Source organism: Phyllobates terribilis, unplaced genomic scaffold, assembly GCF_046119375.1.
Source record: "Phyllobates terribilis strain yellow unplaced genomic scaffold, ASM4611937v1 Scaffold_4__5_contigs__length_816908805, whole genome shotgun sequence".
In the NCBI taxonomy this organism is placed as follows: domain Eukaryota; kingdom Metazoa; phylum Chordata; class Amphibia; order Anura; family Dendrobatidae; genus Phyllobates; species Phyllobates terribilis.
The window spans coordinates 671,200,954-671,219,956 of NW_027362764.1; the positions used below are offsets into that span (position 1 = coordinate 671,200,954).

The 19,003-nt window shown below is 41.7% G+C and overlaps 1 protein-coding gene across 2 annotated transcripts in view; it reads right to left on the reverse strand.

Moving 5' to 3' along the window:
• Window positions 1-18,472, reverse strand: part of LOC141265868 (b(0,+)-type amino acid transporter 1-like) — a 108,770-nt gene extending 90,298 nt beyond the window's left edge. The window contains exon 1 of one of the 2 annotated variants that reach the window (XM_073679518.1): window positions 17,723-18,472. In XM_073679518.1, coding sequence (XP_073535619.1) covers window positions 17,723-18,416 — 694 coding nt within the window. In that variant the 5' untranslated portion in view covers window positions 18,417-18,472. The remainder of the gene's footprint in view (window positions 1-17,722) is intronic. The other variant, XM_073679519.1, reaches the window with a different exon arrangement.
• Between the last annotated feature and the right edge of the window lie 531 nt (window positions 18,473-19,003).

The window sequence follows — 19,003 nt, forward strand, 5'->3', positions numbered from 1 at the left end:
CAGGGTTTATATCCAATGAACTCATTTCACCTCACTGACATCAGCGCGAGCGCCATGAGAACTTTCCCATGGCACTCAGGCTGACATAATTGCGGTGAAAGGAGTTCATTGGCTCTGAGTTCTGAAATTTCTCATGCTCGCGGTGACGTCAGTGAGGTGAAAAGAGTTAATTGGATCATATATTAACATTGGTCAGAGTGCAATCCGATTTTTTATTGGATTGCACTCATCCATTTTTCACGCAGATGTGCATGACGGTGCGGCAAACCCTGCCTCTGATCAGCGGTAAGATTAATACCACCGATCAGAGGTTTGCGGTTCCCACGCTGTCAAATGACAGCATGAGCCCGCAGCTGTGACCGGAACTAAAAAGTTTACCTCCAGTCATAGACATTGGCAGATGGGACTACTACACCCATCAGCCTACGCCTGCTGTCAGATAACAGCGAGAGCAGGTGCGGCTGATGGGAGTATTCATCTGACGGCGCCTCCGCTATAAATAAATAAATGTTAAAAAAAATGGCGTTGGTTCGCCTGTATTTTTGATAACCAGCCAAGCAAACCTGACAGCTGCGGACTGCAAAGCTGGTTATCAAGAATAAAAAAAAAATGGCATGGGATCCCCCCATTTTTGACAACCAGCCAAGCTAAAGCAGACAGCTGGCAGCTGGTATTCTCAGGCTGGTAAAGGGCCATGGATATTGCCCCCCCCCCAGCATAAAAACAGCAGCCACAGAAAAGGTGCATCTATTGGATGAGCCAAATCTGGCACTTTGCCCGGCTTTCCCCACTGCCCTGTGGTGGTGGCAATTGGTGTAATATTTGTGGGATTGATGTCACTGGACAATACAAAGCTGACATCAACCCCGCGGGTTAGTAATAGAGAGGTGTCTATAAGACGCCTCTCCATTACTAATCCTGTAGTTATATTGCAAATAAAGACAAACAACCAGAATAAAGTCTTTTATTTCAAATAAAACACACTCTTTTACTTTATTTAAAAATAACAAACACTGTTAGACTCACCTAGTGCCCATTCGAAGCCATCGTATCCTGTAAGAAAGCAAATAATAAAAAGCAACAATATCCCTCACCTGTCCGAAGTTCTGTCCCATGGGTAATCCAAGTCTGGGATAAATAGTTTTCAACCTGGACGGTGCCAAGATGCGACCTTCCCGGTTGAAAACCACTGAGCTCAGCTTCAGTGACTAGCTATGACGTCATAGATTTCACCGCTGGTCATTGAGGTTACGTTCCCAGTGGGGCCACTAGCGGTGATCTCACTGAGATCACCGTAGTTCATTGCCCCGGCTGGGAATGCAGCCTCAATGTCATGGGACTCATATACTGTAAGGGTTTATAGTAAGTATCTAGACTGAAGAGGTATTTCTCAGAAATTAGAGCACAGTAACTGTTTCAAAGCGTACACTGCATTATTCACACAGATAAGTAATTTCATTGGCCAATATGCAGTGGCAAATAAGAGTTTGTACATCTCTGGTGAAATCACTATTATTGTGAAAAATTAAGCAAGTTGAAAATGAAATTATCTCTAACAGGGCTAAGTTAAAGATAACACATTTCCTTTGTATTTTGCCAATGCAAAAGTTTGGGCACCCTGCATGATTAGTACCTAGTAGCACCCCATTTTGAAAGTATCACAGCTTGTAAAAGCTTTTTGAAGCCAGCCAAGGGTCTTTACATTTTTGTTTGAGGGATTCTCATCCAGTCTTTCTTGGAAAATTCTTCCAGTTCTGTGAGATTCCTGGTCATCTTGCATGCACTGCTATTTTGAAGTTTAACCACAGATTTTCAATGATGTTCAGATCAAGGGACTGTGAGGGCCATTATAAAACCTTCAGCTTGCGCCTTTTGAGGTAGTCTATTGTGGATCTTGACTTATGTTTAGGATCATTATCCATTTGTAGAAGCCATCCTCTTTTCAGCTCCAGCTTTTTTTTACAGATGGTGTTATGTTTGCATCAAGAATTTGTTGAAATTTCACTGAATCCATTCTTCCCTCTACCCATGAAATGTTCCCCATGCCATTGGCTGCAACACAACCCACAAGCATTATTGATCCACCCCATGCTTAATGGTTGGCGAGATGTTCTTTTCCTGAAATTCTGAGCCCTTTTTTCTCCACACATACTGTACCTTTGATACTTGTATCCAAAGAGTTATATTTTAACCTTATCAGTCCGCAGGGCTGGTTTCCAAAATGCATCAGGCTGTTTAGATGTTCTTTTGCATACTTCTGACACTGAATTTTATGGGGAGGATGCAGGAGAGGTTTTCTTCTGATGATTCTTTCATGAAGGCCATATTTGTGCAGGTATCTGTGAACAGTAAAAAAATGTACCACAACTCCAGAATCTGCTTAATCTTTCTGATGGTCTTTTGCAGTCAAGCAGGGGTTCTGACTTGTCTCTCTAGCAATCCTACGAGCAGCTCTCACTGAAATTTTTCTTGGTTTTCCAGACCTTATCTTGACCTCCACTGTTCCTGTTAACAGCCATTTCTTAATTATATTTGAAACTGAGAAAAAGGCAACTTGAAAACACTTTGCTATCTTCTAAAAGGCTTCTCCTGCTTTGTGAGCCTCCACCATTTTCATTTTCAGAGTGCTAGGCAGCTGCTTAGAAGAAGTCATGGCTGCAGTTTTTTGTCACAAGGTTAGAGGAGGCTGGTTTTTTAAAAAGCTGGGAAATTTGCATCACCTGACCTTTTCTAACGATGATAGTGAACAAGCCATAACCCTAACAGGCTAATTAAGGTCTGAAACCTTGGTCAAAGTTACGTGAGAACACAAATCTCCAAGGGTGCCCAAACTTTTGCATCGGCCTATTTTCCTTTTTGTAATTTTTAAAATGAAAAAGATGAAAAAATATATTTTTATTTTGCCTACAATACAAAGGAAATGTGTCATCTTTAACTTTAGGCCTTTTATAGATCATTTCATCTTCATCTTGCTTAACTCTTCAAAACAATAGTAATTTTCACCAGGGGTGGACAAACTTTAATGCCACTGTATTGTTGCCAACTGTGAAAACAAGGCTTCCTAATTATGCAGGATTTCTTAGTGTTACACCTTACATGTGGTCCCAATCTTTAGCCTAAACATTCGACAGGGCTCAAAAGCGAAAGAACACAATGGACATTTGAGGATAATTTTGGTGATTTACATAACATAGGCTAGCAATTGCAGAATCTCTATGATGAGAAACTCCGGAGATGTGACTCTATTTTAGAAACTGCCCTCGTGGTTGGTATTCATCTAGGGTTTTAGTGACCATTTTGTGTCCACAGGTGTTTTCAAGAAATTAGAGTGCAGTGAATGTTGCAGAGTGAAAATTGTACATTTTTTATTTTAATAGTAAATACTTTGGGTGCATTTTGTGTTTACTATTAATGGGAACCTGTCCTCAGAAAAATTCTATTAACCTGCAGATATGGGGTTAATCTGAGGTTAAGAGCATTATAGCATTATGTATGCTCAGAGCGGTGACTGAACCAGTGACAGCGCCGCCCCCGTGACTGGAACCGGAATGCTGCCGGGGAGAATAAACGTTCATTTTCTCCCCGCAGCGCTCGGCTAAGTGCGGGCGCCGGGCAGGTTAGTCTGCAGGTTAATAGCGTTTTTTCTGGTGATAGGTTCCCTTTAAGTGAGTTCTCCCCAGCAATGCCATATATGTAGATGTAGAATATGGATTCTGCTCAATGGGTTTTTGAGAGGCTTGTGCTTTGACAGAATGACAGAGCTAGCCTCTGAGCTAGATGGCCTTCAGAGCTGTCTCTGACATGGCCTCTGAGCTGTCTGACCTTTAGTTACTATAGAAACCATGGGCACTATTGATGAGGTTGCGAGGATGACATCATCTATATGATGTAGTCACTATTGATTGCATCATCTAGGTAATTAAACAGCCACGATTGATATTGGCACTGACACTGGCTGTTGCTTCAGGAGCTTGGCTGTCAGTTAAAGAGGCACTTTTTTATCCTCTTATTGCAATCATCATATTATACATCACTGTGTACTTACAATTGCTCATTTTAACCTTTAATCCAGTAAATTCTTCTCTTTTTCATTAGGTCTATGACATCATGTGATTAAAAACTGAATAGCTGAATCCTTCTAAGCTCTATGTAGTAACAGAATGTCTATTTTCCTTGCATGAGTCATCATTAGAACTACAATTTTACATCACTGGCAGCCCAGCTCCATCCCGTTTAACTCCTGACCCAGCTGCTGCGCTCCTCCCCCTGCCAGGGACTTTGCAGTGATGTAAGACTGTAGTTCTAATGATGACATTTGCAGGGAGAAGAGACTTCCTTTTTCTACGTAGAGCTTAGAAGGATTCAGCGAGTTTGTTTTAAATCACGTTACATCATAGACCTAATGAACGAGAGAATAAGTAGCTGGGTAGAAAAGCAAAATGAGCAATTGTAAGTAAACAGTGCTATATTATATTTGACTGCAATATATTAAGAGAATAAAAACGTTCATAGAAGTGCTTTGTTAAGCCGAGATCCCACGGTGGTTGCATTGGGCACAGCTCCTGTATCTGCCCAATACCCATGATGTACATGTACGAAAATTGGGGGAACTCCATCATGATCATGATGCTCATGCTTGTCAAATGTCAAGAAGGGGTTAAGATAGCTAATCCTTGATAATCCATGAATCAGGAAAACTATCAGAGGGCATCAAAAATTTTCTGTGTCTACTTCATGGTGGTGAAGGAATTTTTTTCCAGACTGATATTTGAATTTTGTTGAAAATAAATTTGTTTAATCATTACTAATTAATTCAGTATTATAGCTGGGATTACTGACAATTAAAGTGTAATCACTGTCTTTATTATCAATGCATTACTGGATTGTATTAAATTTAGCTATAATATTATATGTACATATTTATTCATTGGAATTTTTCATGGATACCTTGCTTAATTATCTTTCTTTTTGTTAAAGAGTAACTAAACATTTAACGTTTTTTTTTTTACATTTTGCAAGCACTTTTCATGCCTGAAGATTGGTGGGGGATCAAGGTCCTTAGAGCCCCACGAATAGCACAGCTCCTGTCTCTGCACGCACAATCAGCTGAGTATGGATACTGTATCCTGCCTACTGCCACAGCGTGCACACACTGCGGAGTGCGCCGACAACATCCATATTCTGCTCAGTGTGCGTGCTGAGATAGAAGCTGTTTTTTGAGCAATCGATGGGGGTTTCGAGACCTGAATACACACTAATCTGCAGAAATGGAAAGTACTTGCAATATATATATATATATAAATCATTAAAAGTTTAGTTACCTTTTAAACTCTCAAATAAATGTAGTCAGTGTATAACAGGGATGTCAAACTCAAACACTCAGAGGGACAAAATGAAGAACTTAGACAAAGTCGTGGGCCAACCAGTATACAGTATAATGCCCCCACATTGCCCTCCATACTGAATAATGGGCCCCACATAGTCCTCCATACAGAAAAATGGGTCTCACATAGTCCTCCATACAGAAAAATGGGTCTCACATAGTCCTCCATACAGAATAATGGACCCCACATAGTCCTCCATACAGAATAATGGACCCGACATAATCCTCCATACGGAACAATGGACCCTACATAGTCCTCCATACAGAATAATGGCCCCACAAAGTCCTTCATACAGAATAATGGGCCCCACATAACCCTCCATACAGAATAATGGCCCCACATAGTCCTCCATACAGTATAATGGGCCCCACGTAGTCCTCCATACAGAATAATGTCCCTAGATAGGGGTGGTGATTCTGGTGTCATGGGCCAAATAAAACCACGCTGCAGCCAGACTTGGCCCACAGGCCAGAGTTTGACATGGTGTATAACAAGGTATTCCAAAAAGTGTAATAGTTCATGAGCTCATTAGTATCTTCGATTGTTGTAACATATAAATCTGTTTTACCAACCATGATACCATATGGGTGAGGTTGTTTTAAGGATTACCCCATGATGGGAACATTTTTTAGTGGTTCTTCTACAACTAAAAGTTTGCAAATGACTTCTACAAAACAATCTTTTATTTCTTCAATATTTCTTGACCCAATAGGAAAAGATACTTAACCGGCCATGTAGTTTAGGTAGTTCCACCCTCCATACGCATACAGACCTTAATAGAAAGACTCTGCAGTCTGAGCTGCATTCGGGACTTCTGAATTGAACGCATCTGTAAATGCTTCCGAAGCCTTAGTGTTATTTCCAAGCTCTATCAGTCCATAGACTATAATAAGAGCCAAGGACAAGCTTTTAAGCACTGTGAATGTATTCTGAACCCAGGAGGCCATATTGATGCTTTTTGAATTTATGACACATAAAATCCACAGAATTCCAATAACTAGCATTTTTTTGAGTAGGTCAGGTGGTGGGCAACCCACATAAAATGGCCAGCTGATATATTCTGCAAAAGTCAGGGCTCGTGCTGGAAGGGATGCAGGATTTATAAACAACGTTAACGTCTAGAGTGTAATGAAAGCCGGCAGAGATCCGAGTCCTAACTTCACATGGTAGTATTCACCTCCAACAAATGGCATGGCTGAGCCCAGCTTTGCATAACAGAGGGAGCACATTACACACAACACACCACAGGCAGCCCATATGCATAATACCACCCCAACATTGAGCTGGGCGTACTCAAAGACCCCTTTAGGAGAAATGAATATTCCAGCACCTATGATGCTACCAACTAGGTAACACACACTGTCAAAAAAGTTCAAACGCCTTTTCAGACAAACTTTTCCATTGTCTTCTTTTACCTTCCTTTGGAGGGAAGAAATCTCCATTTACAGCTGACTGCAAGATTTAGAGTATTGACAACAAAATCCAATTTTAAAGTGATGCTTGTCCACCGAATGTTATTTATAAAATTTCTTCACCTATTAAACTTTTTTAACATATAGCAATGAATTCAGTAGCATTTTTGTTAGGTGTCCATAGGTTACCGGGTCACTCTTTCTGGTGACAAAAGTCAATGAATTACCAGTAAATGTGTAAAGAAATGTACCTCAGTCTGTCAAAATGTAAGATTCTCTAATAGCTATAATGCATAACCAGGAGCGGACACAGACAGAAGAGGCCCCTATGCAATTACAATATATCGGCCCTTTGCAGTCTCATCATAATGCACAATTACACCTGTTTTGGGCCCCTGTGCAATTGCGCAGGTCGCAACAATGATATATCCACCCATGGCAAAAGCCAACTTTACACTTCATTATATATTTCTACAATCAATAACACCAATACATGTTAATCTGATATATGAATGTTCATAGATACAATGAATATTGTCATGATTATACACATATTATCTATATGTATATGTTCACACTCAGGTTGCTCAAGCAAGAAATTATTTTCTTCCAGAAGCTTATGGGACTAATGGCAGTGTATTAAGAAAAAAAATTAAAATTTGGTTTTCATGTAAATGGAATCTGTCACCGTTTTTTTGCTGTGTAACAGAGAGGGGCCAGAAGACTGTGGTGTCTGATTTCACGTACTCTTGCACTGATTAGAAGCACTTCACCATCATATTAAACAGTGCAGGTTTCTGCTAGCAGTGCAGGGACTAATCTGTTCAGTTGAGAGCTTCTGAGCTTTCCTGCTTTGATGGTCTCAGCTCTTCAGTGTTGGCCACTCCCCTCTGCTACATACACTTGTCTCAGTCTTTTACTTCCTGGTTCTGGAGTTGGAGGTGGTAGTTGTTTGAGGAGGCTTTTGGAGTGTTGTTCTAAAGACTGTTGCTTGGTGAGTTGTCTGTGTGCATATCCTCATCCTCTCCTATTTGGTTTTTCCTTCCCTTTACTTCCTGGTATTCTACTCTGTTTTTCTGAGTGCATATTGGTATGATTGGTATTTTCATTTATCCCTGTACATCTTTGCTTTTTAGTCTGGTTTGTGTATTCTTACACACAACTACTCCCCACTTCCCATGGTGGGTGAGAGGACAGGTAAGGGCTGGTTTAGGAGCTCAGCAAGGAACGTGGCCCTAGGGTCTTCACCATTAGAAGTAAACCAGGAAGCAGAGATAGTTAGGGATCCCCTAACTTTAGGAATACAGATGGAGCCCGTAGACCCGTTGTTACGGATCCGGGTGGTGGAACCTCTGTGCTGCGGTGCAAGGAGGGACCAGAGGGGCGTAACTAGGTATCAACTCGGACTGACCAAGGTCGCACAGCGGCTCAATCGACTCCATGAACCAGGGAAGGACCGAGCAGAGGTACCAAGTGCTACTCTGGACCAGTCCTTGAGTGAGAGCAGGTGACTCCCATGGGTCAGAAGGCAGGGACTGACCGGTACAGCAGATGAGCACGGCAGGCAGGCTGACGGGTGATCCAGGTAGATGGACTGGCAGACAACACGGGTAACTGGCAGGAGCCTCCAGGTAGGCTGGCTGGTAGGCACGGCAGGTAACTGGTACATTCTCCGGGTAGGCAGGCAAGCCTGGCCCATAGACAGACTGGCGGGTTTGGACTGTAGACAGACCATCAGGCTGGAGACTGTACTTGGCTGGCGGAGACAGGTAGCAGGTAAAGGCTCCGGATAAGCGGACTGGCCAAGCCCATAGACAGACTGGTGGGCTGGGCTGTAAGCAGACTGTCGGACTGGACTGGTAGTCAGGCTAGCGGACTGGACTGGTAGTCAGGCTGGCCGACTGGACTGGTTGTCAGGCTGGCGGACTGGACTGGTAGTCAGTCTAGCAGCGGGACCTGCTCCAAAATGGAGGTGCCCGTGCAAGGTTGTAGCTCTGTGTACTAACTCTGCTTCAGCCCTCAGGTCCCGCTGCTAGTCTGACTACCAGTCCAGTCCGCCAGCCTGACTACCAGTCCAGTCCGCCAGCCTGACTACCAGTCCAGTCGGCCAGCCTGACTACCCGTCCAGTCCGCTAGCCTGACTATCAGTCCAGTCCGACAGTCTGCTTACAGCCCAGAGTTAGTACACAGAGCTACAACCTTGCACGGGCACCTCCAATTTGGAGGAGGTGCCTTTTATATAGGAAGTCCTCCGTCCATTGGCCAGGGACTCCTTAGGACGGTGCGTGGCCCCTTTAAGAGGGAGGGAGGTCGCGCACGCGCGCCCTAAGCACAGTGCCCGGGAAGCTGGGCGAGCCGGCAGCAGCAGGAGAGCCGGAAGACGCCGGGCCAGGAGCACGGCGGTAAGGAGGACGGCGTCTCTGCCTGTCAGGGGGCAGAGACGCCGATGCTACACCCGTCATATCAAGCAACAGTGTTGTGACAATCATAATGTAGAACCAGAGACCCAGATAACAACTTTCTTTGCTGTGTTTTGCTGTTTCAATATAATCAGCATTTTATAACCAAGAGATTATTATTACAGGACAACTTGGTACGTGCAGGGTAGTCCATCCACGCCCCCAGCACTGATTAGCACAGCAGCTCTCTGTCTCTATACAATGTAAGCAAAGAGGAGAAATCCAGCTCCACTGATATAAAAATCTTCTTTATTGGTACATGTTAAAATTCCAAATAACATCCATATCGGCATAGCGCAATAAAAAACACTGACACGTCAAGCACCTTTAGTCATGGTATTTAGTCATGATATGGCAGTAACACTATCTGTGCTCCGGACAGGACTGAAGTCAGGCATTACTGGTGAGCTGGACTTTATTTCTTCACTATAGAATGTACTCAGAAGGCTGTGGTGTGAGCACGGTTATACACAGATTAACAACTAAGCTTTGAAGTCAAGCCAGTGATCTGTCAATCGAGCAGAGGAAGATGGGGCTGGGCAGGGAATAGAGCCAGGGAGGTCTCTTATGTTCTGAATAATTTAGTAACCTGGTTGTTCTCGGTCACAGCATATATCAGGAGTCTAAAGAGAGAATCAAGGCTCATTGGTCACAGAACCATAAGTCATTGACTTGCAAGTCTTAATTAGACTTATGGTTTTACTTAAGAAGGCTAAGAAAGCAAGGCACTTCTGAACCTTGATATAAAATTCTGGACCATACATACAGTGTAAATAACAAATCTGAGATGATTTTAGTTCTAATATGCACCAGCAAAGCTTTAGAGAGAGATTGGAAATGATACAGACTATACCTAAGAACTTTAGGTTACTTCCTACCCATCAGTAAATGAGAAATGTATACAAAGATTAGGATGAGATTTTTTTTTCTCTGAATCATATCATTGTGAGCAGAGGTAAGCAGATCTCACAAAATTCAAATTTGCTGCTCAGCACCCGCTGTCCAGTCCTCCGCGCCTCCATCACACAACATCTCTGACCCTGTCAATCTAGGTCAGGGCTTCCAACTGTGAGCAGGCCCCAGAGTTTACTGTGAACACCAGGCTGCGAATTCCACTCACAGGTCCCATAGGTCACTGTGCATGCATAGTGCCCATCAGGGCCTGCTCACGGCCAAAAGCCTTGGCATAGAGTGAACACCGAGGTAGAGATGTAGTGCAACAAAGGAGCGGACAGGAGACAGAAAGCAGTGAGGGCGGCTGGAGAGGTTGAAAAAAAAAAAAATAAATAAAAATTCATTGCTCACCTTTTTGCCGCTCCCTGCCTGCACACATCATTTCCCGATACACTTCCGCTGGAGGTCCCAGCACGATGTTCACTCTAGGCCAAGACTTCTGGCCTCGAATAGGCTCTGGAGCATGCGCAGTAAACTCCAGGGCCTAGTCGTGGCCTGAAGCCCTGGTGAACATTTTGTTGAAGATACGATACAATGGAAGTGTGGACTGGGTAGGAAACACCAAGGGCGGCAAGAAAGGTGAGTGATGAGCTATGTTTTTATTTTTTTTCTATTTAGGCTTCTGCCGGCCCTCAACTGTTCAGCAAGATGGCAGCCGCAGCTTTACACCATTTTGCTGAATTTGCACTCAGCAAATTACCAAAAATCTGTATTCTTTAGAATGCAGATTTTTGTAAAATTTGAGTAAAATTACATTACACTCGAATAAATTTGCCGATCTCTAATCATATTTGGGGTTCCAAGGTCAGACCCTACATTCACAAAGTGAAAGCATATCCTAGTGACGTGTCACAAACTACCCCAACTATGAAGTAGTTAGACATTATTGAGGAGATTTATTTCTCTTTTTCATACATTTCGTTAGACTTTAATGTCAGGTCTGTAAGGTTGTTACAGAATTTTAGGATATAATCTTTATAATCAGAGTTTTTTTTCCAAACAGTGTTATATCTAATAGTTAAATGATGTCAGCTGCAGCCTATTTCCTTTTTTAGCTCCCCGGTTCGAAGCCTCATCCTGTCCAAATTACTTTTCTAGTGTCATCAACTTTCAATGTCTGCCTTAAAATCATACTTATTGTGGCACTCAGAATGATGAGTGTGCTGAGCTTTATAAAATATTGGCAAATAATAGAACATTAACTGCTAATTAATGTGATTAGGGGCAATTAGACCGAAGAAGCAAACACTAGACTGGCTTCATCTGGATGTATCTCAACAAAATCTCAATTACAAATACCCATCAAAGACTAATGAATTGTGTGTGCCTATTAAAGCACAATAACAATAATGCCTTTTAGCTTTGCTGCAGATAATTATAGAACTACATCAAATGCAATGACAGTTATTTAAAGTACAAGCGGACACATACTGCTTCAGACTTCTCCTGGTACCATTGTCAGCCAGGGTTCGTCCACCATTAGGCTAAGTTCTCACGTCCATATGAAAAATCATCAGAACTTCATCCAGAAAACTCGTACACTTTTTTTCCTCACTTGTCATGCAATCTGTTTTTTACAGTAGCAGTTAGGACCATTTACAGTGTCCTGTTACAGAATTGAAAAGTATCCATAAAAATCGGATGCTATACTGTGGCACCGTATGGTATCCGATTTTTTACGCACCCATAGACTTGAATGCGTGAGTCTCATATGATTTACGGAAGAAACTAAAGTATGGTCATAGTGCTCCGTACATCTCTGAACTAATCTCCCGATATATTCCCTCACGTAATCTCCGGTCCTCCCAAGACCTTCTTCTCTCCTCCACACTTGTTAATTCCTCACCCAATTGTCTCCAAGATTTCTCCAGCATATCCGTCCGATTAGCCTCCACATTTGGATCCTTCAGACGGAACCTGAAAACCTATCTCTTCAAACAAGCTTACAGCCTGCCATGACCTTGCTTGCTGCCACCTCAACAACATCGGAGCTACTGCAACCTCCCTAACCTACTGTCTCCTTCCACGTTCCTGTAGAATGTAAGCCTGCAAGGGCAGGGTCCTCTTTCCTCTGTATCAGTGGGACACTCTCCTTCTCCCACCTGCTCTCTCTGCTTCTCCTCACTGCTGACCATGTGTTGTCTCTTCTTTCACGAACATAGCTCAGATCGAAAATGCTGTCATGTAAACTTGCCCTTAGGGAAATTTTTATTTTTTTAGTCAAATAGATTATCTAAAACCAAAATTAATTTTATATGATTATCTATCTTAGTCTATGTAAATACTTTTATGCCCAAAAATGACAAAAGTATTCTCAGAGTAATACCTTTATTGGCTAACCAGAAAAAAAAATCTATCTTAGGCTGAAAAACTAAGTACTTTTCTGCTATACTTCCATTAAAAAATCCATAACGTTCCCTCTTTACCCTAACTTTCTATCTGCACTTTCTTTTTTTTACTTCTGATGATGTTACCTTTGAGTCTCCCAGCATGCACTGGGGATTCTCAATCGAGATGTCATCAGTGGGCTCTCACTGCAGTCACTGCCACAGCTGCTGTCGCCGCCCTTAAATGGATTGTCACCAGGGACAACTCTTTCAGGGGCTGGACTATTTTCTGCTATACTGAGCTACTAAGCATGTGCAAGTTATCAATACTGACACATGCTCTATATGCTGTCTCTGCTCGCCGCTGTGTTGCTTTCAATATGCATTGACAGTACACTCCCTCGCTGGCTTTAAAGAGAAGTGACAAGCTGGCAAGACTCTCTCACAGTATTAGATTGGCATCAATGTGTAAGACGGAAGTCGCTTTTACAATGCGAGTCTATGGAGTATCAGAATGAGGCAGAGAGAGGCTCCATAGACTTCCATTGTAAAATCAACTTATGGCTCACTGTGATCCAGCGGGTTGGAACTGCAGTCACATGAGTGAGAAGAAGAGTGGAGTGGTGCAGGAAAGTGGAAAAGACGGTGATCTGTGAGAATATTGACACACTAAGGCTATGTGCCCACGATGCAGAAATGAAGCAGAAAATTTCTGCAGCATTTCGGCATCTCCCTGGCAGAAAAAACGCATGCAGATTGTGCATGCGTTTTTCCTGCAGAATACATGCGGATCCACATGCGGATTCACATGCGTATCCACATGCGTTAACGCATGTGTTTCCGCATGCGGACAGACAAGCACTTTCCAGGCGATAGCATCACTTGGAAAGTGCTTGACAACTAGGTCACACTGTATAAATCCATGCAAACAGCATGGATTTATACAGTGTGACCGTAAAAATAAAAAAAATAAAGCTATACTTACCTCCGATGCCGCCGCGTGTGCTGTCGCGCTCCTTCCTGGTTCCTTCCTGGCTTGCCGGCATTTCACGAGACAGGCTGCGGTCACATGACCACGACGTCATCTCAGGTCCTGGAAGGAGAAGCGCTGCAGGGGCTGCCGGACAGGTGAATATTAACTTTATTTTTTATTTTATTCTTTTTTTTACAGGTACAATGGTACCCAGGTCTGGATGAGAGTCTTCTCTCCTCCAGAACTGGGTACCATCCGCACATAGAGACGCATAGAAGCCGCTTGTACAAATGTACTGACACGGATTCTATGCGTCTCAAGGCAAGTCAATGGCGGTGCTTCCGCTGCGCTTCCGCAAAATTAATGAACATGCTGCGGATTTATGAGCGCTGCAGAAACGCTGTGGAAAAATCCGCAGCATGTGCATTGACATTGCGGAATGCCATTGGGGACCATGGGGTGCGGATTACCATGCGTTTTTGATGCGTTTCGGCTGCGGATATTCCGCAGCGGAAACGCATGAAAAATGCATTGTGTGCACGCAGCCTAACACTAAATTACATGTATATTTACACAGGTTTAGGGCAAAAAAGTTTTATGCGAGTGTGTCTTTAAAGGAGTTGTCTCAACTTCATTATTTAAAGGGAACCTGCTGTGTCTCCAAACGCTATCAATCATCAGATATAAAGTTATACTATTAGGAAAAAATAAACTTTATTCCTCTCGGAAGCCGCTAGCTCTTGGTCATAGAGTTGTGCCCAGAGTGGCTACAGTCACTGCACAGTATTGAGAATGATGGCTGTAAGCACACCCTGGTACTTTTACTGACAGCTTGCTCTGCACAGTTGAAGTACATAGTGATCTGTCAATCAACGTGCTCGGGCATGCTTAAAGTCGCCACTAACTGTGCAGTGGGCGATGACTGTTGCTGCTTTGGTACGGCTCTATGATTAAAAGACAGCAGCTCTCAGGAAGAATAAAGTTTATTTTCTTCCAGTAGCCGTGCTTTCAGTAACGCTATTAACCAGTATATTGACCATATATATTCAAGTTAATAGCGTTTGGGGACATGACAGGTCCCCATTAAAATTGTAAAGAGCTTATAAAAACAAGCAACCTTACAAATTTAATCTTATTAAAAATGTTCTTCATTCTCAAGAATGGAAGGATTTTTAATTATATTGCTTAATGCTTTCTGCCAAGATTACCAGCCACCGTTGCAACCTTATATGAACGTACCTAAATCTTCAGACCAACAAATAAAGTAGCACTCTGCAACGCTAAGTAATTATGCAAACATGAAATATATGAAACTTGAGTTGCATTACTGCTCTAGAAAATAGAAATAACTGAGAAATCTTAACGCATAAATTGGCCAATTCTTGTATACCCGCTAGCCACGGTAAGGCGTTTCTCGTTGCCAGGAACCTACCTAATGTGTATCCTCTCTTAGAGACTAAAATTTGTATGTGTTTGGGAAGGTAAGATCCTCCTGTAATTAAAACTGCTTGAGGCTTAAGGGTGGACAGAAGATTGACATTAGGTAGGTTCCTGGCAATGAGAAACGTCTTACCGTGGCTAGCAGGTATACATAAATTGGCCAATTTAAGCACTAAGATTCTCAGTTATTTCTATTTTCTAGAGCAGTAATGCAATTCAAGTTTCATATATTTCAAGTTTGCATACTTAGCGTTGCAGAGTGCTACTTTATTTGTTATTTATATATGGTACTCTTAGTAAGCACCTGTACACACCTGTTCTGTTTTGGAAGGGATGGTCAGTCTTTTGATATTTGTACCTAAAGCCTCTGTCAGGATTGTTGGAGAGCACTACTGGACCTGCTTTGTTGTTCTTGTGCTCTTCCGAAACTGCCGCAGCATGAGTTCCATATTGTCAGTCTTCAGGAGCTCACCGCCCCCAAACGGCAAGCCAGGAGGAATGGGAGCACTGCACTCGTGAAGAAAAACTTTAAAACAACCCTTAAAGTTGTTAAAATTCTATTCTAAATTAATTGGTATTATTATTTTTCTGTGTAAGATAAAGCCAAAAGCCAAGCACAGAAGATCTATTGGGTCAAATCTTATAAACATTGGACAACCAAGAATTCCATATATTGTAATATCTTATTTTACCATCAGGGGCACTACAGAAAAGATATAACAATAATCTAGCCTGGACATTGCAGATTATCCAAAGTGAGATTAATCTGGATTACAATGGAGCTGCAATGGATTTGGACAACCTCCAATGCTATTTATTACAAGACTAAAGAAAAATTCACTGAACACTGACAATAACTGCAGTATTTCATGAGTGAAAAGACTTTACGCACCATTGCAAAACCAACAAAGTGGAAAATCATTTTGACAGAGTTATTCCAGTTTGCATGATTATTTCTCCACCGTGAACAACTAAAAGATATCTACTATTCTATATAAACTATCAATCATAAAAAGCTACAGTTTTGTTTTTTACTGTTGATTGAAAGTATGGTGTAATATAAAGACATATAATACTCGTCTAGTCTTACAAAAAGTCACATGTAGACACAGTCTCAGTTGAATAATTTTTAGATTATTTAGACAGCATTGAAATCTATATACATTAATTTGACAATAAAGGTTCATTGTAATTTTTTGGCTGTAATGTAAAGAAAAATTGTATTATGCTGCTCTTGTTATCTTGGAAAATGCAATTTACCTGCAAATATAAAGTTAATCTGTAGGTAAATAGTGTTGTACTGCTTGCTGCCCACTTTACTGAAAGTGCAGCTACTCGTAGAAAATGTATTTATTTCCTCCCTAGAAAGGGGAAGTGCACTTCATTTAAGAGCCACTTCTTCCCCGACCTCCTCCCGCCTCCTGATCTCACTATCCAATCTGAAAAAACAGCTTACTTCCATCTTGCTCTAAAAAAGATGGACTATCAGCACAGGGAAGTTTCAGGTTATATGGCTGAATAAACTCTATGGAGATCAAAGATGAGTGGAGCAAGAGAGAAATACACTGATCCAACAGGATCTAGCTAGTAACTTCCAGTGCTGGATTCACAGCTATGCAGCTCAGTACTGCTGTATAATTATCGCTATGCCTCTGCAGCTTCTGTCTGTGTGCTACCAAAGGGAAAAAGAGCAGGATTTCCTCTTTATGTGTGTTTAGTGTATGAGAGACAAAGCATCTACTCTTCCCTAACTAGCACAGAGATAATTAGAAATTAGATATAGGAAAAGCCCTGGGTCATTAAAGGGAACCAGTCACGTGAAAAAACGCTATTAATCTGCAGTTATGTGGTTAATCTGCAGGTTAATAGTGTTCTGAACCTGCCTGCAGTTAGAGCCCCACTGCTGGGAGGAAATAATCTTTATTCCTCCCAGTAGCGTTCAGTCATGGAGATGGTGCCAGCGCAGGTTCAGATACTGCTCTCTGCAATAGAATGGCAGCTGTAACCATGCCCCTGGCACTGACTGACAGCTCGCTCAGAATTAGGGCCGGCTGTAAGTCATTGCTGAGGGCATGATTACAGCCACCGGTCACTATTCACAGATCGGTGACTGAACCCACGCCGGACTCATAGTGCGGTCGCCGGGCAGGTTCAGAACACTGTTCACTTGCATATTAACCCCATATCTGCAGATTAATAGCATTTGATTAATATCATCAGATTAATAGCATTGAAAGAGGACATCCAGACTGCGGTCCCAGCTCTTGGACACCTATAACTTTTCATTACAAGATATTATCACAATATCCCTTTAATGCAGCTCTGGTCTGTAAAGGCATGTTCCTATGTGCATTTCTGCAGTCGATATTGCTGTGGAAAGTACAATGCAAAGGGTAAAATATGCACTGACATCGGCAGGGTAGATTAACGTGCTTCAGACTTCACATTTGCAGCACCCATCAATTTACATTGTGGATATTTTTCATAGTGTATGCATTAGATTTCTTAAAAACTTTTTAAAAGGTGGTAATATCGTAAACACGGCAGATTTTCCGCTGCGTGTACCTTTATTGGTACAAAACCAAAATATATATCATCACTTTATCAATCACATCTTGTTAGTACCTAGGAGGAATACTGTAACACAACTTTTCATGTAAAACCTTACACTTTATAGACAACTGATCTCTTATCTGAGATGACCAGACAAGACTTTGTCACAACTCAACATGTCTGCAAACATTTACAATATAAAGCAAACACGGGTACATACCGATGACGTAATTAAGAACATTCCATCCACCAAACGCAAACATGCCCTGGTAGAAAGCTTCAGCGACCTGGGACACATTCGGGACATTGCCTTCAAATGCTTCATGGAAATTGGATGTGTTACCCATAGCTAGATGGACAATACCACTTATAACAATAGCACTGAGTGAAGCCATTTTAAGGACCGTAAAAATATTCTGCACTAAAATAATCCATTTTGCACTTAAGCAATTGATAATCCCAACAGCCAGAATAACAGCAATAGCAGTGGCCTTTTTTATTGCCTCTGGTGTTGGGCATCCTGGAAAAAATGGCTGGATAACGTATTCTGCAAACATTAGCGCCTGGACAGTGGTCGTCGCAGGTCTGAGGAACACTATGAAAGTCCATAAGAAGATAAACGCAGGAATGGGGCCTAGTCCTTTTTTGATGTAGAAATATTCCCCTCCTGATGATGGAAACGTAGTTCCCAGTTCTGCATAACACAGGGCCCCAGCCATTGATATTATGCCACATGCTGCCCAAATCACAAGAGCAACTCCAACGTTCAGTTGTGAACACAGAAGAACAGCACCAGGAGAGATGAAAATGCCAGAGCCCAAGATGACAGTAATAATGAAGCTGACTCCACTGAAATATCCAATAGTCCTTTTTAGAACAACTCTGTCTTCTCCTGAAGATTCCTCTGTATCCATCGTAGCTGGCAATGCATGGCTCAGATGTGTTCACCTTTATATAACTGTATGTTTATTTTGCCACGGTGCCAGGTGAGCGACAAATACACTAAGAGAGTCTTTGTACTTTGTACTTCTTCATCCTTGATAGTGCGGAATATCATACCCCTGCAATGTTACTCCTGGTTTAATATTATATCTTTCTAATGTTCATTCTTCCCTTTAGAAAAACATTTGTTTTATTTCACAAAAAATAAAATAGTTCTTCTATGATTAAACTTAAACTAAATTAACTGATATATATCATATTGTACTGTAACCTACAGAAAAGTCTATATATATATATATATATATATATATATATATATATATATATATACAGTTTAGACCAAAAGTTTGGCCACACCTTCTCATTTAAAGATTTTTCTGTATTTTCATGACTATGAAAATTGTACATTCACACTGAAGGCATCAAAACTATGAATTAACACATGTGGAATTATATACATAACAAAAAAGTGTGAAACAACTGAAAATATGTCTTATATTCCAGGTTCTTCAAAGTAGCCACCTTTTGCTTTGATGACTGCTTTGCACACTCTTGGCAT